Here is a 26,301-nt window from a genome sequence, read left to right as displayed (position 1 = left end):
TCTCACGGCACTTTCATGGGTTTTGCAGAGATTCCACTGGTCCCTTGGCCCAGGCCCAGGCCCATGCAGATTTATTCCAGGGGCCACTGCATGGCCCCTCAGTCTGTGCCTGCCGCCAGCTTCTTGCTGCTTGGGATCCCCTCAAGCCTTCAGCTCCACGCCAGCTCTCCTCACAGGGGCCACCTTGGTCCATGGGAGGCCGTACCTGTCCTGGTACCGATGGACCTGTGAGCACAGCTAACCCTAGTGTGGCCACCACTGTCCTCTGGCTGCAGCCATGTGGGCTCCAGGCCTGAGTGAGGCACTGGGAGTGCCCTGGGTTTCCCAGATGCTGGGGGACGTAGACCAAGCTCCTCAAGTGGCCTGGAGACCCCTCACTGTGGTTGAGGAGAGTGAGAGAGCACCCCACGAGTGAGGGACGAGGACCCCCCCCAACCCTCTTATATTCTCAGAGTGGGTAGGGGCTCCTAGTGAGGGGCTCAAGAGCCAGGGAGCCAGTTCACCCTGGAGTTCACATCTACTTTGTCCTTGGAGTCTCCCATCTTAGTAGCCTGTTAGCGTCAAGGTCAAGCAGATGAGCCAAGACTTAAACCTGCTGCCTGCTGCGGTCTGAGAATCTGGGCCCCTGGCTCTGAGGAGAAAGCGTCTGGGCCTCACCACAGTTGAAGGGTGATCGGATGCCATTTTTCAGAAGGAAATGAACCGGGGCAAACTGAGTGAGTGTGAGATAGAGCCTGGCTCACAGTAAGGACCCGTAAGAGCTACATGTATGAGAAACAAAGAACGCGTGTGAATGTAAAAGTCACCAGCTCCCAGGCTCCACCATGAAACCTGGCCAGACAAGTCTTTCAACACAAACAGACTTTCTGTGCAGAGGGGCCCCCGGGGCCCGGAGGGCCGCAGGGCTCTGGCAGACCCAGGGAGGGCCCCGGCCTGAGAACAGGGCTCTCAGCCCACGCAGGAAAGAAACCAAAAGACACAGAACCCCCTGGAATCGGGCGAAAGCGGGCGCAGCGCCCCAGATGCTCAGGGCGGTGCTCGATGGCTCCAGATTGCGCCATTTGTCATCCTGGTCTCCAGGGGTGATGCGGAGGCTTGGAGCCTGAGCTGACGGGACCACGGGCTCCCAGCTCAGCCCAGGCAGAGGCTGGACTGGAATGCAAGTCTTGTGATTCCAGATTGAGTCGTTTCCCTCCGACACAGCTGCCTCCCATTAATTTCGAACGTGTGAGACTTGGAGCACAGCCCCAAGAGCGGCGGCAGGGCTGCCAGGCTGCTTGAATCGGGCAGTGCTGACCCGGGACAGGGCCGCTCCGATGCCGCTGGAACCCGTGGGAACGGGGCTCCCTATCCCGGCCACGTGTCCTCCTCCGCAGAGCCGGCTTCTCTGCAGCCGTGGGCACGGCGCTGGGCCATTCGGCACACTCGGCTGGCCCTCCGACTGCTCGCCCAGTCCTGCGCTGGGCACTGGGGACACGGTCCCTTCCTCCCGGGGCTGGTGTCGGGGCGGGGGTGGGGATGGACGGTCAGTGGGAAATCACACACAATTGCTTAGCTTCAGATGGATGGGCGCTGAGAAGGCCAGGCAGAGGCCACACGTGCCCAGGAGGATGGGGTTGCCGCCTTCTTTGTGAGAACTCAGGGACCTGAATTCTGTGAAGCACTGGGTCCTGCATCTCAATGACAGCCCTCGCCCGTGTCTAATTTAACCCCTGAGGGTGGGAGAAGACCAGCAGTTCTTTCCCTCCCAAGAGAAACGTACAGGATGAACAGGAGGTCGTTTCTGGGCGCTTTGGGCTTGTCTGCTGTGGTCCCCGCTGGTGGGCAGAAGAGGCCCCTGGCTCCTGGCAGGGTCCTGGTGCTGGCTGGCCGGCCAAGGCCACCTCTGAGAGGAGGACATGACAGCTGAGACCAGGGGCTGCTGAAGTCAGAATCGTGCAACACTTCTGAGCCGTCTTCCTTTAGAATTATGAACGAAGCACAAGATCACTTTCTTTGTGAATTTAAAATGATCATGTTCTCAAATATCTGGTTCTATGGATCCTGGTTTCACACACGTTCCTTCTTAGCCTTTCTCCTCTTCTCCGCCCACAAACACTGGTTTCCCGCCTTCTGTCCCAGGCCTTCCCCCTTCCCGCTGAACTTACAGCCAGGATGTCTTGCCCACTGCCGGGGCTCCACACACCCCTGTGCTGACAAGTCCTGCATACCTGTCCCCAGCTGCCGTATCTCCCGAGCACTGCAGCCATCTACCCAGTGGCCCGCAGACATCAATCCCAAACTGAGCTGCTCAGCAGGCTGCTCCCTCCTTGGTGAATAACACTAGCCTCCACTGATGGTTACCCCCGAATCCGCCCCTCTTGCCACGCAGCTGGTCCACCTTCCAGACACCTGTGGCCCATGTCTCTCCTTCCCAGCCTGTGGTCTTGACCAGAGTGAGATTTCTAGGGTGCAAATCTGAGCATATCACCCCCTCTCCTAAAAGTCTCCATGCCTTCCCCTCATTGAGCTCCATGCCCCTCTGGCCCCCCCGCCCGACACACACACACACACACACACACACACACTCATCACCCTCAGCTCTTCAGCGGGGCTGGCTCTCTGCAGTTTCTCGAGTAGGTCCTGTGTCTGTGGTCGTGGGGGCTTTGTTCATGCTACCCCTTCTGCCTGTACGGCTGCCCCTGCTGGGACTCCTGTGCCAGTCTGGAGGTCATACCCTCCGGGTCCCCTCTGACCTTCCTGTGTCCTCAGGCGCCCTGATCATGGCTCCACTGCTCACCAGCCCCTCGCCCGACCCTTCCGACCGCAGGTCCCACACCGTTGAGATGCCAACAGGGCCTGCGAGGCAGTGTTACTGTGAAGCTTACATCAGATCCTGTGTACAGAGCACTGAGCACGGCATCTGGCACCTTGTAGGTGCTCGATGAATTTCCGCCGTCACCACCACCACCACCATTGTGGTCGTGGTTGTTATTCAGTTGATGTATTGAATAGTTCTTGCTATCACCGTATTTATTTACTTTTCTCCTATCCAAGCATGTGTCTCCCCTGGGTGTAATTATCTGGTTGCTTGTCTCTGGCCCCACTTGACTGTAACTGCATGAAGGCAGAACATCAGCTCTCTAATTCAGAGTGGCCGTACCGCACCTGGCCCGGGTGTTGTCGAGGGAGGCGGGAGGCTGCTGTGTCGTTTCCTCCCCACAGGGAACCTGCCAGGCCAGGCCACTGCCCCCGTCTTGCAGATGCAGAATTCAGGCTCAGAGGTACGAGTGACTCGCCCAAGGTCACTCAGCCGGGAGGTGGCGGATACCAGTGGGAGCCCAGGCCTGTCTGCCTCTGGATTCCACGTTCTTTGCTGTCGCCATTCATCATCCTTAATCCTGTCCACTCCAAAGCCACTGTTAGAGGGCCCTGTGCTCTTTTCTCTTCCAGTCAATGAGTGGTCTGTTGGGCAGCATGTCAGTTTCTTGAGAGAAATGTAATGAAAACCAGACTTCTTTCATGATATCTCGTTCCCCAGGGACTGTCAGTGCTCATATGTTCCAATAAAACTGCTAGAGAAACAGCCACTTAAAGATTATTCATGGAAAAATTTTGCAGAGGAAAAATAGAGCAATCTTCTGAGATAGTCAAGCCGCGTGGTCAGTTTTTCCAGCTGTCCGTGCCATATCGGGCTGGGCAGTGAGGACCACACTCTGCTAAGCCAGGCCAGGGCCAGGCTCATTGTCACCGCCCCCGCCCCGAGGACAGGGAGAAACAAACTTGCCAGCCACCCGCTCAGAACCGGTCCCAGAAGACACGTGTCCCTGGTGCTGTCACGTGGTGGCCCCCCCAGGCCTTGGTGGGGCAGGGACGTGAGGCCTTTCAGTAGCAGAGTGTTACTTACGGTCAGAGAGGCCACCTCCATCCCTAGGTCCCAGATGAATGGAAATTCTTCTGCTTCAGCGTCAAATCCGGGCTGTCGGTCCGCAACGCAGGGATGGGAGTGTCTGAGAGCCAGGGCACTCCGAGCAGCCTCAGCGTGGACCCTGGGCCTGGGGAGATCACAGCCTCTTCTGCTTGCGCCGCCCCCCGCCCCGCAACCCTTCCCTCAGCTGGCTTGAGGAGCATGTGAGGCCAGGCATGCCTCCCTCCCGTCCAAAGCAGGGAGAGGAGGGGGGCGGATCTGGGCCTCGGCCTGGAGGGGGAGTCAGGAGCTGAGTGGAAGAAACCGAGGGCGAGTCCGGAGGCTTGGGAGAGCCAGAACTGGGGGTCAGAGCCAGGATTCAGGAACCACCGCAGACAGGTGGGGGAGGGAGCGGAGCACGAGTGAGCAGAGGCTGAGGAGGTTCCCCGAAGAGCCTCAGAGCGCTCGGCTCTCGCTGCACACACGGCCGGTTAAAGGAGCAAACCGGGCACCCCCCTGCCACGTGACCTGGCGTGCCTCCGACACGAGGACACGAGGATAGTCAAAGTATCAGCTGCACAGGAGTCATTGAATTCAGACACTGAAGTGTTTACGCAAGCCTGGCACACAGTTGCTTCATAACAGATGTCAGTCTCCTTCACCTTCCCTTCCTCGGGAGCAGCAATTGGACCTTATCCATCACATGTTGCCTTCAGGAAGTGCTTCCTGCTTATCAGATCACCTCCGGCGTGTCACTGTGTTCCTCCTTCCTCAGGTTTCCACGAATGCCTGACCTTTGAACTGCTAGAGCTCCTCCCCCGCCACGTGGCCCCCACTCGCCACCACCAGCAGAGTGGTGTAGCCCTGGGCCCAGGTCCTGTGCGTGGTACATATAGAAGCCCTGGCTCTCTTACCTGCAGATCGGGCCTTCTCGGAGTACCCGCCCACAGCACGGGGCCAGGCCCTTAGCATTCGGTTATCACCATTCTTAATACTACGACACCACCAGTTCAAACCACGAGGAAGAGCCAGGCGATTTGACCTTTATCAAATAATTTCTGAACCTGGGGTGGGAGCCAGAGTGACTCAGGCAGTAAGACTGTAATCCTACGTACATGCAGCTGACAAACAAGGTGCATTCCACCCTCCGCATGGATACATTTATTGAGCAATATGTGCAAAACAGAAACAGAGCCGGATGCTCCCATGCTTGCCTTTCCTCCCTGCAGCAGCTACACGAGATGTTTCACCTGGGACAGAGCTTGCGTTCATTCCATCGCTTTGAGCAGAAGTTCTTCACCGGGTGCCCGTCAGAATCACCTGGAGATCCGCGTCCCCAAACCCCCGCTAGGCCAGCAGAATCAGACCCTCCTGGAATGGGCCCAAGAAACTCCGTTTCTCACACACCCTCCAGATGCTTCTGATACAAACATGCCCTGGTTAAGAATGACAGCCTCGAAGAAGCTGATGGCGGCATGGAACCCCTCACAGGAAAATGCACACATACACGAAGCTTAGCCACAGTCCTCGCTGGCTCCCATGGACCCTTCCGGGGTTGGTGAAATCCAGGCCACGACTCTGTGACTTCATTATTATGGGTTGGTCTGTCAGAGCCCCGTTCTTGAGATGCCATATGCAGGCTGCAACTGGTACCTCAGACAGCAACCCCTCTTGTTTCCGAAATACATCGTGTGGACCCTGCTCGAGCCTTAGCCTGAGCTTTCTGTCTCAGCAGAGGAGGGTTATTTTTTCCATTGGGTCCCAATAGGCAAATGACGAAACAGAAGCTGAGATCAGCACAGCACAAGCTTTATTCAGTGGCGAAGCAGGAGCTAAATTCACAGATCAATTAATTTTAAAGAGTAAAGACAAAGGGAGGAGGAATGAGGCTAATGATGTGGAGGAGGATGCATTAGTCTGCCGGGGAAGGGACGGGGCTTTTTCGAGGGAGTGGGGTGCCACCCCCTTTTTATCCTTCTTTGGCCCTTAATGTCCAGTCCCGGCCACCAGTAGATGTATCATTTAATGTGCTAATGTAGTCAGATCAACATATAATGAGACTCAGGGTCTGTTGGAAGTCAGATTTGTGCCATCTTGGTCCCAGCTGGTTCCATGTGGTTTTTTTCCTTTGTGTGTGTGTGTGTGTGTGTGTGTGTGTGTGTGTGTGTGTGTGTAGCTTCCTTTATCATCTCTGGACCCTTTAACTTAAAGATTTATGTTCACTGCTGCTAGAGTCGGGGGGGTTGGCAAGTTTTGAGCAAGGACACTCCTGCTAACAGAGGAGGTTGATGGGTTTTGAGCAAAGACCTGGAGCTGCTTTGGCAGCACCCTCTCCTGCCACCTGGCCGAGAGGCAGTGTGATGTGGTGGGGCCTCCTTGAGAAGGTTCGTTGGGCTGCAAACAACAGAGGCAGACTCTGGCTGGGAGGGCTGAGCAGCCAGGCCAGGGAAGGTCAAGGGGACACAGGGACCCCCTTCCACCTCGCTTTTTGCCTTAACCGTGAGCCTCTCTCACCGTAGACCCGCCTGCTCCTCCACAGGCAGGGAAACAAGGCCATCGACCATATCTAGGTTTTATTTCTCATCCCAAAGAGAGATGTCCTCAGACATGTTCCTGGCCCAAATCTGAAAATCCTGGGGAAGGTGTCTCCCCCAAGCCGGGGTCAGGGGCAAGGCCACAGTGGCACTGGTCTGGGGTTGGCTCCCCTGTGACCCCCCATCGGGGGAGGGGTGATTTCTGGCAAAGGTGCTGGGCAGGTGGTCCCAGGTGCCCCCTCTGTGCATTCACAAGGCCCAGACTTGAACCGGATTCCACGACAACCAGCCCCCTGTCCTCGAGACTTAACCTCCTGAGCTTCTGCTTCCCCATTTGTGAACCAAGGCTAATAACAGGCCTCAGGGGGTGTTGTGTGGGTTAAATGTGAAGGCACTGCAGGGCTGTGGCAGACACAGATGACACTCAAATGGGGTGACCGGAGGAGAGTGTCAGAACGCGGGTGTCGGGAAGCCCAAGGCACAGCCCAGCACCCCCGGCTAGAAGCCGTGGGGCATTGTAAGCGCCCCTAGGCCTGCAAGGGTGCAGGGAAGCAGCGGTTACCAAAACCAGAGCAGAGGGGGCCTGGAGACCGCGCCTCTCAGGGGTGACCACAGGAGAGAGCTGCAGGAAGCGGTGCCCTAGCCTCGCTGTCCTCCCTTTCCCCGTCTCTGGCCCAGGCTCCCCATCATTCTGAGCTGACCAGGAGCCAGACGGAAGGGAGCCCACTGACCTAGGCCCCCTAGTGCAGCCCTCAGTTCATGGCACAGGGTGGAGAAGGGCGGATCTGGAGTCCAACACAGCCCCTTAGCACGGTGCCTGGCACAGAAGGAGTGTCCACTCATTTTTCAAGTATGCTCATTTTAAATGACGAAACATTTATACATAGAGAATACCCATCGTACCTCCCACCCATGTTTAACAGAAGTTAACATTTTGCCATATTTTCTTTATATTTTCTTAATTAATTACAGATAGAGCAGAAGTCTCTCTCACCCCATCCTTTCCCTTTCTTCCCTATGGAGGTGTCTACTGTTCTGATACAGTTTGTGTTATCCTGTGTAAATTTTTGTGTTTTACTACAGGTATACCTATGTACAAACATATATACCAGTTTTTGGTATGTTTTAAAAATTTTAAATAAATGGCATCATGCCATCCACATAAACATTCCTTTGCAACTTGCTCTTCCTACTTAGCATATGCTTCTGTGATTTTATCCGTGCTGATACCTGTAGATCCAGTTTCTTCATTTTCTCCTGCTCTGTAGAATTGGTTGAATGAATAGACCACAGCTCACTTGTCCATTTCCCTGCTGAGGGGCATGCAGGCTGTTTCCACATTGAACATCATTGTAAACGTGTCCCCTTGTGCACGTATGCAAGGGTTTCCTGAGGGCAGACACCCAGAATTGGGATCCCAGGGTCACGGTGATGCCATGAAGGCATGGCATCTTCACCTTTACTCAGCATTGCTAATTGCTTTCCAAGTATTTGACACTCAAATGAGCCCCAAACTAGCATTCCTGTCTCTCCACACCTAGCCAACACTTGATATTGTCACGCTAATTATTTTTTTACAATCGAATGAGGTGAAAATGTACCTCGTTTTTACTATAATTTGCATTCCCATTATTACCAGTGAGGTTAAGGCATCTTTCCCTATAGTTACTGGTCATTGGGGTCATTTCCTCTTCTGTGAATTTCCCCATTTGTCTCCTTTGCCAGTTTTCTGGGGGTGTGGGTTTGTCTCTTACTGGTATTTGAAGTTCTCTATAAATCTGAACATGAACCCTTTGCTGGTGATGTGGGTGACAGATACCTTCTCCCAGACTACAACTTGCCTTTTAACATTGCTTTTGCTGTCTTTTATTTATTTGTTTGTTTGTTTTGGTGCCGAAATGTTTAATTTCAAATGTAGTCAAATTTATTCATTTCTTTTCCTTTCGGGTTTACGCCTTTTGTTTCTTTCCTTTCCCCAAGGTCATAAGGATTGTCTGTTTTTTTTCCCAGTAGTTTTGCATTTTTGCTTTTCACATGTATGCCATTAATCCACTTGTATAATAGAAGGTAGGGGGACTCTAATTTCATCTTTTTCCACGTGGAACCCAGTGGTTCTAGCCCCATGTACTGAAAAGAGCCTCCCTACCCTCTGAATTGTAATGCCGCCACCACCGTGAAGCAAGTCCAGGTTTTCACTTCTGATTCACTGAACAGTTCTCTGCCCATGCCCCAACCCCAGACTGTTTGAATTACTATTGTTTTGTGTTCTGGTCTGATATGGGGTAGGGCAAGTCCTGTACTATTCTTCTTAGGATTTGTCTTGGCTACTTTGTCCCTTCATTCTTCCATCAGGATTGTAAGATCAGCTGAAATGACCAGGTATGGCAGGGATAGAGCACCATGCCCCTGACAGTTTCGAGCAAGGAAATGACATGGTCAGCTTTCCATTTATCAAACACTCATGAATCCGTATGGTGGTCGGATTTGAGAAGATTAGACTGGTTGCAGGAAGAAGATAAAGCGTGGGGACCCAGACCAGTCGGTGACAAGAGAGATGAGCGGGGAGGGGGTGTACGAAACCTAGGGGCCTTGGCGATCGTGTATAGCAAGTGAGAAGAGCAAAGCAAGTCACCGTCTGGAAGAAGCCAAGACGACCCCTCCTTCCAGGCCAGGTGACTGAGTGGCCAGCAGGGCCTGCAGCCAAGGCTGGAAATGCAGGAGGAGGGTCCAGGTTCAACCCTGGCTGAACTTGTGGTATCTTAGGAAAGTTCAGATGGAGATGTCATGCCAACGGGTGGATATGGAGGCCTCAGGCTCAGGAAAGAGGAAGGCAGTAAAGATTTGCGTCATCAGCTGATCTGCTGAGTTAAAATCAAATCAAAACCAGGAGCTGAAGAGGGAGGCCTGTGTAGACAACACCAGCTGCTGGAGGATAAGGAGCCCGTGGAGGAGGCAGAGTGACAGCAATTGAAGAGGCACAGGGAGAAGCAGGAGCGTGAGACGTCACAGACACCCAGGACGTAGAGCCTTGCGACGAGCGATCGCTAGAGTCAGACACCAAGGGTGCTGGCAAGGAGGCCACTGAGTGTTCAACGATTAGGCCAAAAAGAGGTCAGTGGAAATGTCGTCAGGAATGAAAACCAGATTCAGCGACTTGAGGAGTGAGTGAGGGAGCGGCAGCAGAGTAAGGAGGAGCAGGCCTCTGTCTGAGGAAGCGTGGCTGGTCGGGAGGAGAGCCGGGCCGGGAGGCGTTTTCACGGAAGATGAGAGACTAGAGTGTGTGCAATAGGCTGCGGAAGGGGCCTGAGTGGCGAGAAGGGGAAAGTGGCTGGGGACAGGGGACATGGTTTTGGACACTAAAATAAGAATGAACCAAGCATGCTGGAGGACATGGGAACCCTTAGGTCACTTGTGGATCTGCAGCATCTTGTGGCGGAGGATCTGGAGCCCAGGATGGACCTCGGGCCTCCTAGGCCCTCCAGGACGTTCCCCAGCACGGCCAGGCAGCAGCCCCTCGGTTGGCAGGGTGTTTGATGTGCTCCGCAGGAAGTGGCCCAGCCCCTTTGTGGAAACCCTGGCCCCCACTTCCGGTGTCTGGCCCACGTAGCTAAGGCTAGGCTGGCATCTGGGGTCACCTCCCTTTGAGACAGGCTGGGACCTGGGGCCCTTTGCTGCAGGACTTGCACCTGGACAAACGTCTCCTCCAGCAACAGATACAGAGAAACTATAAGGGACTAAAACTAACTGCGGGCACGCGCAGCTGGGGCAAATTATGAACGATAAGATACAAAAAGGCCAAAACCCAACTGCCACTTCTGAGCTGGGTACTACACGTGATCCCTGCACACAGCAGCCCCGAGGGGTGGGCAAACCACCTAAGCCACCCCTCCAGCCTGACCCACCCATCCGCCCCTGCCCTGGCCCCACGAAAGGAACCAGCTCGCCCCCCTTCAGGGTGTGAGCAAGGACCTGTTACTTGTTTGTGCTCCCCTGTGAACATGAGTCCGAATACAGCCTTGCCTGACTTCCTCGTCTGACCTTTATCAGTTTCTGTTGATTAGAGTCCAAGAGCCCGTCTTCGTAACACCTTAAACACCTCCCTTCCCAAGCCACAGAAACTAAAGAGTACCACGGTGGTCCAGACCACACCCCACAAAATATAGCTGTGGACATGGCCAGCATGAAGGAATCTGCCCCCTTCTCTGCATATGCGGCTCAGTGGGGCTTGTGGCCCCGATCCCCTGGCTCTGATGACCTCCTGTTGGCCCCATGACTGGGGCTGAGGAGGACAAGGTAATATTATCATAATAAAACCAGAGTGAACGCTAACTCAGCACACATTACTTCATGACCCCTCCCAACCACCTGCCAGGTGAGTGAATTATTCCCACCTTTCAGATGAGGAAACTGAGGCTCCGGGAGTAAGTAACCCATCCAAGGTCACCCAGGCAATAGCTGAGAGGCCAGGGGTCTGAACCCCTGCCTACCTAGACGTGCTTCCTCTCATTAAATCCACTGCCCCCCAATAAGCCCTCCACACATCGCTTTTTGTCGGATGTGTGGTTGAGAACAGAAAGTGGCCATGGAAGGGCACAGGGTAAGGGCCCTGGACCTGGACTCAGAAGTCACACTGTTAAGGCTCAGCTCTGTCACCCAGCTGGGTGGCCATGGAAGAGTCTCGCCGCAGGGAAACAGGCCAGGATGCTGATCCCCGCGTCCAGCCCCACGTCCGTCCACGGCACTCTCCCCCGTCTGAGCAGCAGGGCTGCCTGGTCAGGGGGCCACCACGCAGAGCAGGACACTGGCCCTCCTGACGGTCGGTTGTCAGCCTGGAAGCAGGGAGGGAGGGGTCAGGGTCTCGCGAGTGGAAGCCCACGGGACTTGGGAGAACCTTGCCCCCCGTGACAGCCGGGCCAGGTGCCTTCCGCCAAACCCGGCCCCCCTCCCCTGAGCCTCCGCAGCGCCACCATCACTCTCTCTGCTCTGTTCACAGCCCCCGCCGGCGGCTCCAGTTCTGCGAGGTTCAGCCGGCGGCCCACCTGTCCTGACGCATCTGTGGCTGGCAGCCTCCCCACGCCCCCAGTTCCGAGACACAGGAAGAGCCACAGCCTGGGCAACAAGTGGGTGACTGAGCGAGCACCCCCTGCTCCCCGGGTCTAGACTGGGCTGAGCGTGGGGCGTGGGCTGAAGGGCTGCTGGGAACGCCGTCCCACCGGGCCCTCCCCCGCCCGTCCGGGAGTCACTGACGGGCCCCCTCGGCATCCCGGGCTGGTGCCCTCTCCTCGGGCCTGGCGCGTGCTCAGGAAGAGTCGGGGTGTCCGCGGCAGCACAGCCTGCGAACTGGTGACGGGGTTTCACGGGCTCGGCAGCCAAGGGAGGAGGTGTGCGGGGAAGGGCAGGGAAACAGTGGAGAGATTCCAGGAGGTTTGCCCAAGCTCGGTTAGTGCCTCCTGTGGAAAACCCCCGAGTCCAGTGGACACCATGACTGTCAGCCAGGGAGCACTAGGTGTCTCATGGTGCTTGTGTATTGGGGCTCAGAGTCTCTGCTTGCCAATTGTTGCAGAAAGCCTGCAGAGCATGAGCCTGCCGCTGGCTCACCCAGCTGTGTGGGGCTGACAGCGGGGGGACATGCATGGTCCTCAGTGTGGCCGGAGCAGCCATGCCCATGTCCCCAGGGTGTCGGGCACAGAATCCTGAGCAGTTGGGTCCCTTCCTCCCTCCCTCCCTCCCTCTCTCCCTCCTTCCTTCCTTCCTTCCTTCCTTCCTTCCTTCCTTCCTTCCTTCCTTCCTCCCTCCCTCCCTCCCTCCCTCCCTTCCTTCCTTCCACCATTAAGACACAAGCCTCAACCAGACCAGACCAGCCCTGGAGTCACTCACAGGCTGGAGGAGATAGGGTTGCTCTCCAAGCGTTCGGGGCTTGCTCTGTGCTAGATGCTCTGCTATGTGCCTGTCCAGCATTCTCTCACTGAGCCCCTGCAGGCCTCCAAGGTAGGCGCTATATGATACGCATTGTAAGAAAGAGGCTGGTGAGGTTCGACGGGTGAAGTACCTTGCAGTGGTGAGTAAGGCTGGAGCGAGGATTTGGGCCAGGTTTCTGACTCCAGAGCCAGACGTGCTGACCGCAGGGTCACACTGTCCCTTCGCTTGTGTGGCGCCATGGCTCACAAGCAACATCCGCTCACTTGAGCCTCATAGTCATCCTGGGAGACAGGCAGAGCAAGTATCGTAAGTCCCCATTTGGCAGATGGAGAAACTGAGGCTCAGAAGAAGGCTGTGACTTGCCCAAGTTCACACGGGGAGATAGGGCAGAGCCTGGGCTTAGACCACGGCTCTGGGTGGAGGTCTTTCTCCTGCAGCTGCGCCGTCTGCTCAGGACGCCAGGGCAGGTGTAACCAATGTCACTCCCTAGATAAGGAGCTTTGCCTCTTTCTTCCTTTCCATTTTCCAGTATGATGTGTCAGTTGAGTGTAGTTGAGAGTAAGAGTGCGACATTCCCATCGGAGAAAGCGAGGCACCTGCTGGACGACAGCGTCCTGGAGTCGCGCAGCCCCCGCAGGGGCCTCGCCCTCGCCTCCTCCTCTGCCGTCACCAATGGACTCGCCCTCGGTAAGCGTCTCCGGCCTGCACACCACAGCGGGTGGGCCACAGCCCGGCGTGTGTCTGTCTCTGTCACCGTGCAGTGCCCGGTGGCCCCTCACCCCCTGCAGAGGGGGCTCCCCACAGGCGTCACCAGAGCTAGGGAGGCCTTTGCTTCCCGGCCTCCGAGGCTTCACGAAATGCCCTGGGTTTGTCCTCATCCTGCTGGTGGCCCTGAGAGTGGCAGGCAGGCTGGACAAGTAACTGAGACCCGCCATCCTTGGCCGGCAGCTGCCGAAGCCTGGTCGCTGCCCCCGCGGGGCTCCGTCCCTGGGGAGCCACAGCCCCCGCACGTAGGGCAGAGGGGGAGGTGCTGCCCAGGGACGGCAGCAGGGCGGCCACCGGGTGCTCACTGCGCCCCTGTCTTCACACTGAGAAGCCAGAGTGAGGGCGGGTAAAAAACTGATCTGGGATGAAAGCGTATGTCTGAACTTCAGCCAGAAATGATGCTTATGTCAATGGAAGGACAGAAACTGAGCTGCTGGGGCCAGGAGGAGAGGGGTCAGAGCTAAGGATGGCGTTGAGCTCTGGTCACAGGTCTGTCCCGCTGCAGTGTCCAGGTCACCTGACCAGGTCACCCAGGTCATTTCTGCTGTCAGACAAGCGTACTCGCCGCTGGCCGTGTCCTTTCAGTGTGCCCATGCTTCTGTAGTCTGTGTGTCTGTCTACTTCCCTTAATAGGGAGCCCTCCCGGGGCTGACAGCAGGTTAGTCGGAGGCCTGTAGGGTGGAGGGCCCCTGGGCATGGAAAGGAAGAGGGTGGTGCAGACAGGACAATCGGGCAGGAATCTCACATCCCACGTCCTCGTGAAATGAGGCCAGTCTCCGAGGCAGTGCCACTGCAGGGGGCAGCTGTCTCCTACCTCCTGGGAAGTCTGTGACAAGCAAGGTCCATGTCTGCCTTCTGTCCAGGAAGGAGGTCATCTCACTTGGACCCGGTCAGGGGTTTATACCAGCTTAGGACAGTGTAGCCTGTGGTTCATGGGTGTGCCTTGGGGAAAGAATTCAGGGTCTGTGTGTCGGGGAAAGGCTGGGATAAACCACGTAGGCAGGTCTCTTCCCAGAGACTTTAACGTGCTTATGGGCTCTGTGGGTCTCCCAGAAGGCAGCGGAGTCTGCAGCTTCCCTCATTACCTGGGCCAGAACCATCTTCTTTGGAGAGTCCTCTGGGATGGGCTTCTGAGGAACCAGTCTGGGAAATGCTGGCCCAAGAGCATTCAGCTGGGCAGCAGAACAGCTGTTTTACATCCAGGAAACTTTCTGAGCTGTGCCTGAGCCCAGGCCTTTCTATTCCTGAGACAGAAAACTGAGTCAGACGCAATGCTGTCCAGTATCCAGGCGGGAGATCACCAGGCAGTTTGGTTCTCGGCTCTTCTACTCGGGAAACTTTTTCCGTTTGGAGCTGAAAGGCTGGGAGCACGTTGCCGTATGTGCACGTGCCCTGTTTGGAGCTGAACTTGTCCCCTCCCTCCTGTAACTCCCAAGGGACCTGAGATGTCCTCCTTCTCCCCCTCCCACTGCCTGCCTGTGGTGTCAGCAGGCCGCCCAGGCAAAGAGTGTGGAACCCAGGCCCCTCCGAGAAAATCTCTCTGCTGTCCTCGTGGCTGAAGCCGGGCCTTGGAGAGTCCAAGTCGGCCCCAGGGGCAGGCCTGGGGGAGGGCTGGGCCCCGCTCTGTGCACACTGCCCAGGACCTGAAGGGGCGCTCCGTCGGGGCCTCTGTCTGCTGCTAGGCAGCTGCTCCCTGACCAACGTCTAGTCGAGCCCTGACCTTTGGAGGAAGAAGTGTGCTCGTTTGGCCCCTGTCTTCACCAGGTGAGGCCTGTTTGACACTGGTTTTACTTGGGCCAGAAGGGAGGCGGTGGTGAAGCCAGGCCAGGCCAAGACAGAGGCCTAAGGGCCCAGACCCCAGAGGACCGGTGGGCAGGCAGCTGCAGCCCTCGGGGGCAGGGAAGGGATTGGAGGACCCACCCTCAGGGGCTGGGAACAGTGAGACGGGATGGGCCGAGAGTCAGAAATAGCAGCAGCAAAGCAGAAGCCGAGCCACGCTGACAGCCACAGGGTCAGGAAGCTGTTCCTCCGGCATGTCTGTGCAGCTCGGGGCCCGGGCCCAGTGACCCAGGAGAATGGGCCGCTCCGGGTGGCCCCTCTTCTGCGAGGCCGCCGCACTCATCGATCTGTGTTCCTCTTGCAGGCAGTAGTGAGAGCTCAGAGTTTAGTGAAGAGATGTCTTCAGGGCTGGCAAGGTGAGTGTGGCCTCCGCTCGGCCTCCTTCCCAGGGGAGTCGCTCAGGGCCCGGGGAGCTGGAGACCAGCCCCACCGACCTCACCGGCGGCCCAGCCTGGTGAGGCTGCCCTGTGGCTCCCGCAGGTCGGCGTGCGCAGCCCACGGGCGGGGCTGCCGAGGCGGGAAGGCCGCCGTGCAGGATGGGCATGGGGCAGGCGTCGCGGCCCCTGCTCGGGCAGCCCCGCGTATCACCTGGTCCAGAGCTGGCCCGGGAGTCTAAGGCCAGCGCCCGAGGAGACCTGGGTGCAGATTTGGTCTGAAATGAGCGTTCTGGAAACCAGACGCCTGAGAACGGGCCTCGTCTGGAGACGGGCCTGTGGCTCCGCCTGGTGGGGTCTGAGAGCGCTGCGCCCCCGTGGCCTCGGGCCTTTGGGCCGACACCTACCGTGCTGGGCACTGGTGAACGAAGGGGACCCTGGCCCGGGGTTGGGCTCCCTGCAGCCAGCCTGTCTGCCCTGGGAATTCACCCCCTGCGCCTACTCCACTTGCTGACGCTTCCTCTGTGCCAGGCACCAGGTGGGCTCTGGGAAGACAGGGACTCTGCACGAGGAGCTCCCACAGCCTAGGCGCCGCCGAAGGTGAAGGGCATCGTGGCGACTTAAGTTCTGAGGGGAGCCAGGGAGACCCAGTGACGCAGAGGCAGGTCTGCACCGTCCGTCAGAGTAGCCCCTCCACTAGCCTGTGTGCACGGCGGCCTGTGAGCACAGACAGGCACACACACTCACACAGACACACACACACACACGCTACACCCTCTGAGTACGTGTGTATGTACACACATACACACGTGCACTCACGTACGCTCACACAAATGTGGGTGTACATTCCCAATGCAGGCATACACATGCCTCTCACACATACACACACCCTCCTTCTCCGGTGTTGGAGCCCCTGGCTCCTCGGCCTCCACAGTCATAGATGGCCAGAGAAGGGGTGAGTCCGGCCAGTCCCTACAGGGCAGAGTGCTATCATGTGGGGATATGTGATCTCTTGAGCACTCCCTGTGTACCAGGCACTGTCTTGGTCTCTCCCAATCCTCAGACCCAGCTACGCGGCGGTTACTCGTAAAATGGCCCCGTTTCGTGCCTGTGGACAGCAAGGCGCAGAGAGGTGACCTGACGGTCCTGCCTCACCCGCCCCTGGTGGGCAGGGCTGACCCACGTCCTCCTCCCCCGATCACGGGGCCCACCTCGTCACCACCATGCCTCATCCGGAGCCGCTGTGACACTGCAGGGACTGGCCCCACGTCGGTCAGCCAGTCCATCTGTCCTCGTGAAACCCTAGGTGGGGGGCTGAAGAGGGGGAGGGACGACACCCTGAGCCCTCGGAGCTCCTCCCTCTGTCCCGCCGCAGGCCTCCTGGAGGGATGTTTGCTCTGATTTGGGGAGCACAGGCAAACGGGCCCCGCTGCCCTCTCCCTGCCCACGCCAGGGAGGGGTGGGAGCCAGACAGGCACCGGGCAGACTCCGGATCTGACGAGCGGAAGTTTGACTTTTCTCAGCACCGGTCAGGGGACTCCTGGGGCAACCCTGAGGAAGGGGGCTTACGGGTGATCCAGCATCTCCCCAACCACGGGCCAACGAGAGGACACCCATCCTGAATAGTATCCACACCTGGACCTGCTCACGGCTCGTTCATTCCTTTGTTCACTCATCCATTCCTTGTGTTCACTCGTTCATTCCTTCGTTCACTCGTTCACTCATTCATTCAAAGCTGCTTATTAAGCAGTTGCTCCCCGCCAGACACCTTGCCAGTCACTGAGGGTGGCAGATTCGGTTCCTACTAAGCACCCACGACTGAGATCAGAGCTACCAGGAAGGAAGGCGGTGAGAGAATTCCCGCTCAGGGAGACGGTGCCGTGCTGCACTCGGGGAACACCAAACGCTGTAGCGTTTCTCCTCTGTCTCTTTCACTTAGGATTTAGCATTAGACCCGCTCTCCATCTGAAAGTCTCTAACAGGACTCTGGGTGGGCTTTCTGGCAAGCGCTGGTCTCACAGACAGCTGGCCTGTGCAGGTGTCCAGCCCCGCCTCCAGGAGAACGGCCTGTCCCTCACCTCCTCGGGACCCAGCTCCCGGTCCGGCCCCTCCTTGCGGAGGGGAGCAGGAGACCACCTGCTTTGGAAGATGCCGGCGGGGCTAGGATGTCCCCTGTGGCGCCTTCCGAGACCCCGGCGGTCCTGACGGTCCAGACGCCAGCTGCCCCTCGGCCTCCAGCTCCTGCGGCCCAGCCTCCAGTCTCCATTTCCAGCCTGCACTGGCCTCTTCTCATGTCCCCCAGAAAGAGTCCACTCCCTCAAAAACATGGGAGCGTTCTAGACTTTCCTGAAGACCCCACGGGAGACTTAGAGGGGATTTATCTCACACGCTTGGACATCTTTGTAAAATGTTGCTCGTCTCTCTCAGTTCAGTGGCCGCAGTTCCTGTTGCTGCCTGGGCCTCCTTATTCCTAACCTCCGCCCGCCCAGAGCCCAGGCCCACGGGACCTCCCTCCGACCCGGCCTCCCCCGTGCCAAGTTGCTCCTGCGCGCTGAAGGGGAGCTGGTCCCCCCTTCCCCGGGAGCCGGGCCTCACTCTTCCCGGCCCCAGAGACCAGCGGCTGCCCCCAAGGAGCCTACCCTCCCGGACCCCCGCCCGCTGTTCCCAGCAGACGCTCTAAGAACCCGCTCTCCCTGCATCTTTACACGTGCGTGGGCGGACGGGGGCGTCAGAACCAGAGACAAGGGTGCAGGTGAGGGCTGGGCCAGTTCCCCCAGAGGAAGAGGTCCTGTCTGTTCCAGTCCCCAGAGGCCAGGCTGGGAGAGGGGGGCAGCACCTTGCCCCCCAGCCCTGAAGCTTACAGGCCACAACCTTCAACTGACTTGCCCCCCAGCCCCCCAGCCCTGGTGACAAGCTTGGCCTTGGCCAGGTAGAGACATGGAGCCAGATACCAGCATGCAGGGCCAGGAGGCCCAGGCCAGTGACCCAGCCGCCGGCACACACCCCTCTGTTGGTCTCAGGGCACATCATAGTCAGCCTCGATGCTGCTGTGAACAGGCGGGTAGGATGGTTCTCGTTATCTGGCCAAGGGTGGGATCGTGTGGCCCATCTTGCAAGTTTGCCTTCCCTGATTCACTCCCCTGGACGTTTCAGCCCTGTGGCCCCCAGGCGTCCTTGGGTGGCAGCCGGAGCTCAGGCTGTGCCCGGTGCTTCCTGAAGTGGCCAGCCTTAAAGAGCACCCGCTTTGGAGCCCCCAGAGTCCCGGGACCTGCCCAGCCGCTCTCTGGCGGAGTGGCTGCACCCAGCCACTGTCCCTGCTGGGACCGCGGAGGGTTCGAGGAGCCACGGGGGCCTTCTGCCGCTGCTGTCACCCTCCTGCCCCTCATCCAGCTCAGCCTCAGCAGGTCGCAGGGCCCGTGGGCTGGCGGGGGCGACGGGAAGAGACAGGAGCCCTGAGGCGGCCAGACCCTGGGCAGCGCTGGCCATTTCTCGGCCCCCAGGCGGCCCCCAAAGACCCTCCCTATCTTCAGGGCCCAGAATGAGGACAGAGTGGTGGTCCTGGGTCAGGGCCCTGGGGAGCCAGAGGCCGGAGTCTCTGGGGAGGGGACAAGGGTGGGACGCCCCTCACGTCCCTGACCTGATGTTTTCTCACCTGTGTCTTGGGAGTGGGACAAAGGCAGGAGAGCCCTGTGTCACATCTACTTTCCCAAGGAGGCAGGGAGGTGGCCCCGGAAAGGCATTTTCAATGCATCCTGGACGAAGTGGAATGTGGGAGCGGTGGACGCTGCCCCAGGCCGGCCTCAAGCAACCTCAGCCACCTCAGAAATGGAGCGGGGGGTGGGGAGAGTTAGTCGGGCCTGTCGGTAAGCGGTAATCGCCGCTTCTTCATGCCTGCGTTGGCGCTGAAGTGGGAACAAGAATCTCAGCCCAGGAGTTAAACATTTTGCAGAGAGCGAAGTGGGTGATGGGAATGAACGCGTATGTGTGTATGTATGAAGGTACATAATATCGTTCCTCTTGGTTGTCTCTGCTTGTAGAGTTATTGAGAGACTTTATTTTCTCTTTCTGTATTCTCCAAATTTTCTACAATGGGTAAATGTTTCTTTTTCACCCAGGAAAACAATAACATTTCACTTTCTAAAAGAGGGTGTAATCAGAAATGTTTCCTGGTCACTTTTTAAGGGGTGAAATATGAAAGCACGTCACAAAGTTCTCTCCGAAATACTCAGCCATCCTTCTCCTCTAGTCTGACGTTGCCAGGCTGCGCAGAAGGGCCTTCTCACGTGATGGACAGGCCAAAATGTGGGTGGCGGAGAGGCTAGGAGGCCGAGGGGTCCTTGGAGGAAGCCCCTCTGGTGGGAGAGGGAAAGCGGGCAGGAGGGGAAAGCGCGCCAGCCCCCTCAGAAGCAGAGCTGTTCACCCTCCTTCCTGGGGAGGGGGAGCTGCGTCAGGGGGCCGGTCACAGCTCACGGCCCAGGTGGGAGACAGAGATTCAGTCCACGATGCCAGGTGCACAGGGGGTCATGAAGAGGACGCGACGGGAAAGCCCAGCAGGGGGACCCGAGTCAGACTGGGGGATTCAGCGGGAGCTTCTGGTAGAGGCAATGGTTCAGCAAAAGCCGAGGACATTGGGTGAAGAGGACCACAGTAGGCCCTCAAGGGGGGGTCCTGAGGAGGCTGCGAGGCCCGAGTCGTGTCCAAGGAGAGGAGAGGTGGCCTAGGGAAGCTGCGTGTCCCTGAGTCTCTGCAGGAGGGGTGGGCTCCGTGATGAGCCCTGGTCTCTGAAGTTCTGCCTGTGCCTCTGCAGAGAGAGGTCGTCGCGACTTCTGGACACTGTCAGCAGCGTTGGCGGGTGGAGGGGTGGGCAGGGCCGAGGTCGGGGCGGCTTACTCTCTCGGGGACCTTGGGCATGTCTCTCAAGCTCTCTGAGCCTCAGGTTCCCCAGCTCTACAGGGAGGATGCTCACAGGAAGTGCTGGACACACAGGTGCAGTTGCTCCTGTCGGGAACTTACTTTGCGATGTATGAATTTCGCTCAGTAGGGAACCTCTCGCCAGCAAGCAGGAGACCCCCGAGTCTAAGGCTGGGTGGGACGAAGAGAAAACTTCCCACATGGCAGTTCAGTCGTCATGGGGTGCATGGGCTACAGGGCAGGCAAGTGTCTGCCAGCCCTGCTGGCCTCCAGGGTGACTCTGAACTGCGGGGAAGGCCCCTTTAAGAGGGTGCGGTCGACAGTTGGCCCGTAGGTGCTCTGGGGTGTAGAGGAGGTTGGGTGACACACTGTCCGCACTGTGCTGTCTTTAGCCTATGAAATCTTCTAGCATCCTTAGGGAGACCCCAGGGAAGTGGAGTCATGGCAGCAGAGCCCCAGGCCTGCTACCCCCAAGTCAGAGTCTTTAAAACACTCCTTTTCCTCCTGGAGAAGGTCAGAGGACTCTGGTAGATGCCTTGGGATTGCCAGGGTTCAAGGGTGCCTCTGGGGCCCCAAACTCTGCAGCATGTTAGGAGAGGGAGGCGAAGTTCTGGGGGCGATCCTGGAGGCAAGGGGTCCACTTCAACTGAAGTGCAGCCATGAGGGTGGCTGTTCTCAGGGTGACGCTCACAGGGGGCCTCACTGCCCCACCCCCGTCCCCTGTGGCTGAGGCCCAGGAACCCCCAGGCTGGTGGCCCTCCCCTTGCTACCCCTCAGTCTGGTTCCCCGGGTCCACCCCGCTGCTCCATGCTGCCGCTCTGCCTTGGGTGGCAGCCCAGTTGGGCGATGTGCCAAGCTTCTGATTCTGGTTTCCCCCCCCGAGATGCCATCTCTTGCCTTGTTGAAAGCATCAGACACTGACGTCTGGCGAGTAAGGCTCCACCCAGGAGCTCAGGCCCCCCTGGGAGAGAAGAGCAGGCAACAGTCCCTGGCCTTTTGCTTGACGCTATCCTTGGACCCTGACAGACAAGGGCTGGGCCCTGCCCGCTAGCTGCTGCGGCCTCACAGGTAGCTGAGAAATCTCTGCCCACAACCTCTCTGTCCAGGACCTACAACCCCTCAGAGTCAGGTCCTGGAAGGTGGACAGGTGTTGACCCTCCTCTATGCATACCTGCTATGCTCTCCTCTCCTTCTGCAGCCCAGATTTCTAGACCTCTCAGCTCACACTGGGGAAGCTTGATGCCTCATAGCTCCCAAGTTTACATGTTATAGCTTCACCGAGCCACAGAGCCTGACTGTCAGCCTCTCAAATCTGGTTCCTAATTGCCAAGAGAGAAAACCTGATTGACCTGGCTTGGATCAGGGGTGGTTGTGTCCCCTCAGCTAAGCATGCAGTGCAGATATGGCTCCTAGGGACCCACTCAGTGGATCAGGGACGCTACCCAGAGAAAAATGTGATTCCCAGGCAGCAAGAGTCCTTGAACAAGTACTGCAGGAAGGGACATCCCAGGCCCAGCAGAACTTAGGGTGGCAGCTTCCTGCCTGCAGATGAGGGTAAGTCATTAGGTAGCGGCAAGGACCAAGACCTGGTCCAATGGGACGGCTTCCCAGCAAGGGTTTGCTGGTTCAGGTGGACACTGTTGGTGAACGGCGTCACTTGAACCCTTCCACGGGTACACTCCTACCAGGGGCTCTGTGCACTTGAGATAGAAGAATGGTGGTGGTGAGGGGCTGGTACCTCCGCTAAGGCAAGATTACTGAGGCCTCAATGTAATTATTATCCAAGACTTCTCCTTGCTCCCCACTCCTGGACCAGCAACAGAGACTCAGGGCTTTCTGAAATTTAACCCCCAAGATACCTACCACCTACCTAATGTGTACCTAGAAAACTACTGAGGAGAAGATGCCTTTCAGACCTGCCTCAGCCAGTCTGAATTCTCATGATGCTGTTGGCCTAAGCAGGACCCTGGCTGCTTCCACCTTAGGGGCACCAACCATCTTCCTCCTCCCTACGTTGTGACCTTGGGCAAGTTACTCCACCTCTCTAAGCCTCAGACTCCTTGTCTATAACCTGGGGATAAGAATAGTGCCCGCCCCACAGTATTGTGTGATTAAATAGGATAGCGAACGAGTACTGCTTAGCACGTTGCCTGGTACCCGTCCTCCCCGTCGTCACCACCCTCCTGTCATTTAATCCTCATCCTCAGCATCACCATCCTATCCCATCATCTCTTCTTCTTCTTCTTCTTCTTCTTGAACACGCTTTGGGACCGAGGTGTTCTACTCGGTTGCCGGCCCACAGCTTCCCCAGACCAGACTTCCCATGAGGGGAGTGGCCTGCTGCAGCCCTCTTCCCCGACTCCTCCTCAAGATCTATCCCTGAGAGGCATCCGTAGAATGGCCTTCCTGGGAGACCTTCTGTTCAGCCACTTGTTCCCAGTATGTTGCTGGGAAAGGCGTCTGTGGTTCTGGAGTTGGGAGCCCCTGTTGGTTGGAGACATGCCTTTATTTCTGGAGTTCACCAGATACCACTGCCGACTCATTTTGCATTTTCCGGCCGTGAACATTCAAATAACAAATCTTCTCAAAGCACTGGAAGTGGTTCCAGTGGCCGAAGATCCCGGCTCCTCTGTGCGGATGCTAGCCCGCCTGGGCCCAGCCAGGGCCGCCCCACCTGTCACAGCCCTCCTCCAGCCCTGCAGTGCTTGCCTTGGGAGGGAAGGCTGGCCACCACCCTGCCTATAGTGTCCTAAAAGCTGGCCCTGGGGAAGAGTCACCATTACACTGCACTTCAAAGCCAGCGTCACTCCCCAGGCTCCAGGTGGAGCAGGCTCTGACCTCCCCCACCTGGAGCAGCTTGACTGATGCAGGCCCTCGGCTCACATGGAAAAGACATCCTCCCTCTGTGAGCACTTGTGTCTCCATCCCTAATGACAGGCCAATGGGTGGCTTCACTTCCTTGAGCCCCAGTTTCCTCATCTAAGACAGGGTGAGAACAGCGCCCCTCACAGAGCTGGGAGGAACGGTGTGTGAAAGCGCTTAGCCACCTCCTGATAAGCGGGCGGCAAATGGCAGCTGCTCTTAAATGCCAGGCAGCCAGAGCCACCAGGAGAAGACTCCATCGGGGGAGTCAGGGGACCAGGGACCTGGGAGGTGGCCCCACCCCAGGAGATCCAGGGTCTACAAATCTGTAGCCATCCAGCCTCACAGACACTGACAAAGCCCGTCCAGTGTGAGCTGCAGCAGAAACCTGTGCGTAGGGGTGCCTCTGAGAGCGGGATGCCAGGAAGCCGCCCCCATGGTGCTGGCTCCAAACGAGGACCCTGTCCTCATGGTGGCCTCCTCCCCATGTGACAACTCAGCCTCTCGCCCACCCTGAAAACTGTGGGTTCAAATCCTGACTTGCTTGGCTCATGCCTCGGTCACGTGTCTTCACATCACTGAGCCCCAGTTCCCCACTCTGGGGAGGATGATGGTGCTGAAACAAAGCTCCCGTGAGATAATCAACGGCCTGACACATAGGAGCGGTCATTAACTAGTGACTCTCCCGTGAGCCGCCCCTGTGACCCCCGGCGTCCCTGCGCTCCCCCCAGCAGTCCACTGCCCTTGGGAGCGCCTCACTCCTTTAGGAAGAGCGTGAGCAAAGACTGCTTAAAAGCCTAGACTGGTTGGAAGATGCCGACTGAAAGCTCTCCGTCAACAAACGTCAGTCCTGCCCAACATCTGTTGAGTGTGCAGCCACGGGGTGTCTCAGAGAAGCGGAGAGAAGGATGGAGAGACGGTAGCGGCATCAACCACATCGCCCCATCTGTGGAACAGTCCACTGTCGTCACACATTTTCCTGGGGTACCAGGAACAAAGGCTCACGAGAAGAAAGGTGGAGGAGAAGGGACCGGAGGATCCAGCTCTGCCAAGGGAGGCTCCATCTCCGACTCCAAACAGACGGCGGCTCAGAGCGGGAACCCAGATCAAACGAGGCGACGTCCTCCGGGCACAGAGACGTTCACAGTCAGACCCTGCCCTGACTCATAAGCGATCCCGGTTACAGCTGGGGAGGGGAGCGTCCCTGGAGGCAGTCTGTTGGCGCTCTGCACAGCCTGCTCAAGCACGGGGATGTGGCGTGCCGTGGTGTCGTGCCCAGCCACGAAGAGAGGGAGGAGGCAGTGTGGCCTGTAGGCTGGGAGTTGAGCGTGCCGGGACCTCTGAGCCACGGCTCGTGGTGCGGGTGGGGTGGGCCTGTGACCATCACCTGTCACGAGGGTTGGGTGGGGAGTGGGCTGAGACCCATTACGTTCGAGGACTTGGGGGGCCAAGCACATGCTGCAGCTCTCTGTCACCTAAAGAGGGGTGGCTGGTGGACGAAAAGGACAGGGTCCCAGGGCAGTCGGCCTGGAGGACCATCAGACCCCCACCAGCCCTGAATGTGGGCTTCTGGACAGCAAACCCAAGATGGCCATCAAGTACAGTTCCTTCCTGAGTGGAGGATGGAGGGGCAGAGAGCAACGCAGCCCCCTCTCGGAGGAACCTGAGCTCGGTGATGGCGCGATGCACCTGCTGCAGTGAATGACGATGACCCCACACCACCCCCCAGGTGTCCAGTGCCGCAGGGGAACATGTGGCAACCTGGGACTGGCAGTGGACAACAGAGGGGACGCTTGAAAAGGACGTCTGGACCTCGTCTGGCTTTCTAAATTGGGTTGCATCGTTGTTTGGCCAATGGAAAGCTGTAGCCCAGGGATAGACCATGCTGCAGGGGTGGGGAGAAGGTGGAGCATCAAGCAGACACAGGAAGTCATTCTGCCAAGAGAGGAAAAGGATAAAGAGAGGAGAGGAAGACGGAAGCCTTCCCCCAAATAGGCTAAGATCCCCACCCACCCTGGAAGCTACATCTTCCCCTGGAAAGGCTCACTGCTGGGGAACCACAGGTGAGAGAGCGGCCTGATGGGCAGCCCGCGGAGAGGTCCTGGAGAACCAATACTTGGACACTGCAGCAGGTCACAGAGCAGGTTTGCAGGGAACCATCTGGGGCCAGCAAAGAGACTGTCCGATGGAGAAGACGTAGCAAACGGAGGAATTCAGTAGTGCCCGGGTGAATAAATGAATGAATGAATACATGCCCCACCCCATCCCCACCCTGGGCCAACATGCAAGACGGCCCCCAGTTCTGTGTCTGTGCGCTTTTAATTGGATTGACCGTGGAATATTTGGGCTACACGGCATTTTCTCTCAACCTCACATTGGGATAAGGGGTGTGCCTGGATTTTAGTCATCCCTTTGACACTGGAAGAAAGGTGAACATTCAGTTAAAAGGTTAAGGAAACACTTACCTGGAGACTTGGGGACTCGCCCTGATGGAGGCTCCAGGGGTGTTGTGTTCACTAACCTAGCAGCTCCAGCTGTGCCCCAGATGTGCTTGCAGTGTGACTGAGGAGGCTGGGGGAAGAGTTGGGGCTGAGGCTTCCTGAGCTAATGACCACATAGTCTGCGATGCCCTCGCCTCCTTCAGGAGTAGCTGGTCTTTCCAGGCTCTTGCTAAAACTCAACCCTTTTCCTCTGAAGCAGGGGACGTCTCTATGCCACGCTGGGGCCCAACTGGCGGGTTCCAGTTCGGAATTCTCCCAGAACCCGGAGCTGCGTCTACAGGTATTCATTTACTCATGTGATCATTTATTCGACAAGTAGCTCTGTGGTGCTTGCTGGGTGCCAAGCACTGTGCTTGATGCTGCCGACGAGACGGACTCAGCCTCTGCCTCAGCCTGTAGGGCTGTTGCTTCGGGAGAGCAGAAACGGAACAGAAAATCACGGGTGCCGATGGTCCAGAGAGGAGGCCTCCCTGGAGAAAAGACTGGAAGAGTGATAGGAATCAGCCACATAAAGTGAAGGGAGGTGTAGGGGTAAGAAGAGTACCTGCAGCCCGAGGGACAGGCCATGGGGCCGTGAGGCAGGAAGAGCTGGGTGATCTGGGGAGTGAAGGAAAGTCCACGTTGTAAGAAATGAGCGGGGGAGAGGGTGGCAGGTGAGGCCAGAGAGGTGGGCCAGAGCCACGTCCAGCAGGGGGAGAGGATGGTGGTCT

The 26,301-nt window shown here is 57.7% G+C and overlaps 1 protein-coding gene across 1 annotated transcript in view; it reads left to right on the top strand.

Moving 5' to 3' along the window:
• LOC102994741 (ras-specific guanine nucleotide-releasing factor RalGPS1) overlaps positions 1-26,301 on the top strand; it is a 50,677-nt gene that overhangs the window by 13,962 nt on the left and 10,414 nt on the right. The window contains exons 4-7 of the mRNA XM_028493506.1: positions 11,414-11,540; positions 12,869-13,026; positions 15,248-15,299; positions 25,788-25,871. Of these exons, the coding sequence (XP_028349307.1) occupies positions 11,414-11,540; positions 12,869-13,026; positions 15,248-15,299; positions 25,788-25,871 (421 nt within the window). The remainder of the gene's footprint in view (positions 1-11,413; positions 11,541-12,868; positions 13,027-15,247; positions 15,300-25,787; positions 25,872-26,301) is intronic.

This window comes from Physeter macrocephalus, chromosome 9 (assembly GCF_002837175.3).
Source record: "Physeter macrocephalus isolate SW-GA chromosome 9, ASM283717v5, whole genome shotgun sequence".
Classification (NCBI taxonomy): domain Eukaryota; kingdom Metazoa; phylum Chordata; class Mammalia; order Artiodactyla; family Physeteridae; genus Physeter; species Physeter macrocephalus.
This window is presented reverse-complemented; position numbering and strand designations above follow the sequence as displayed.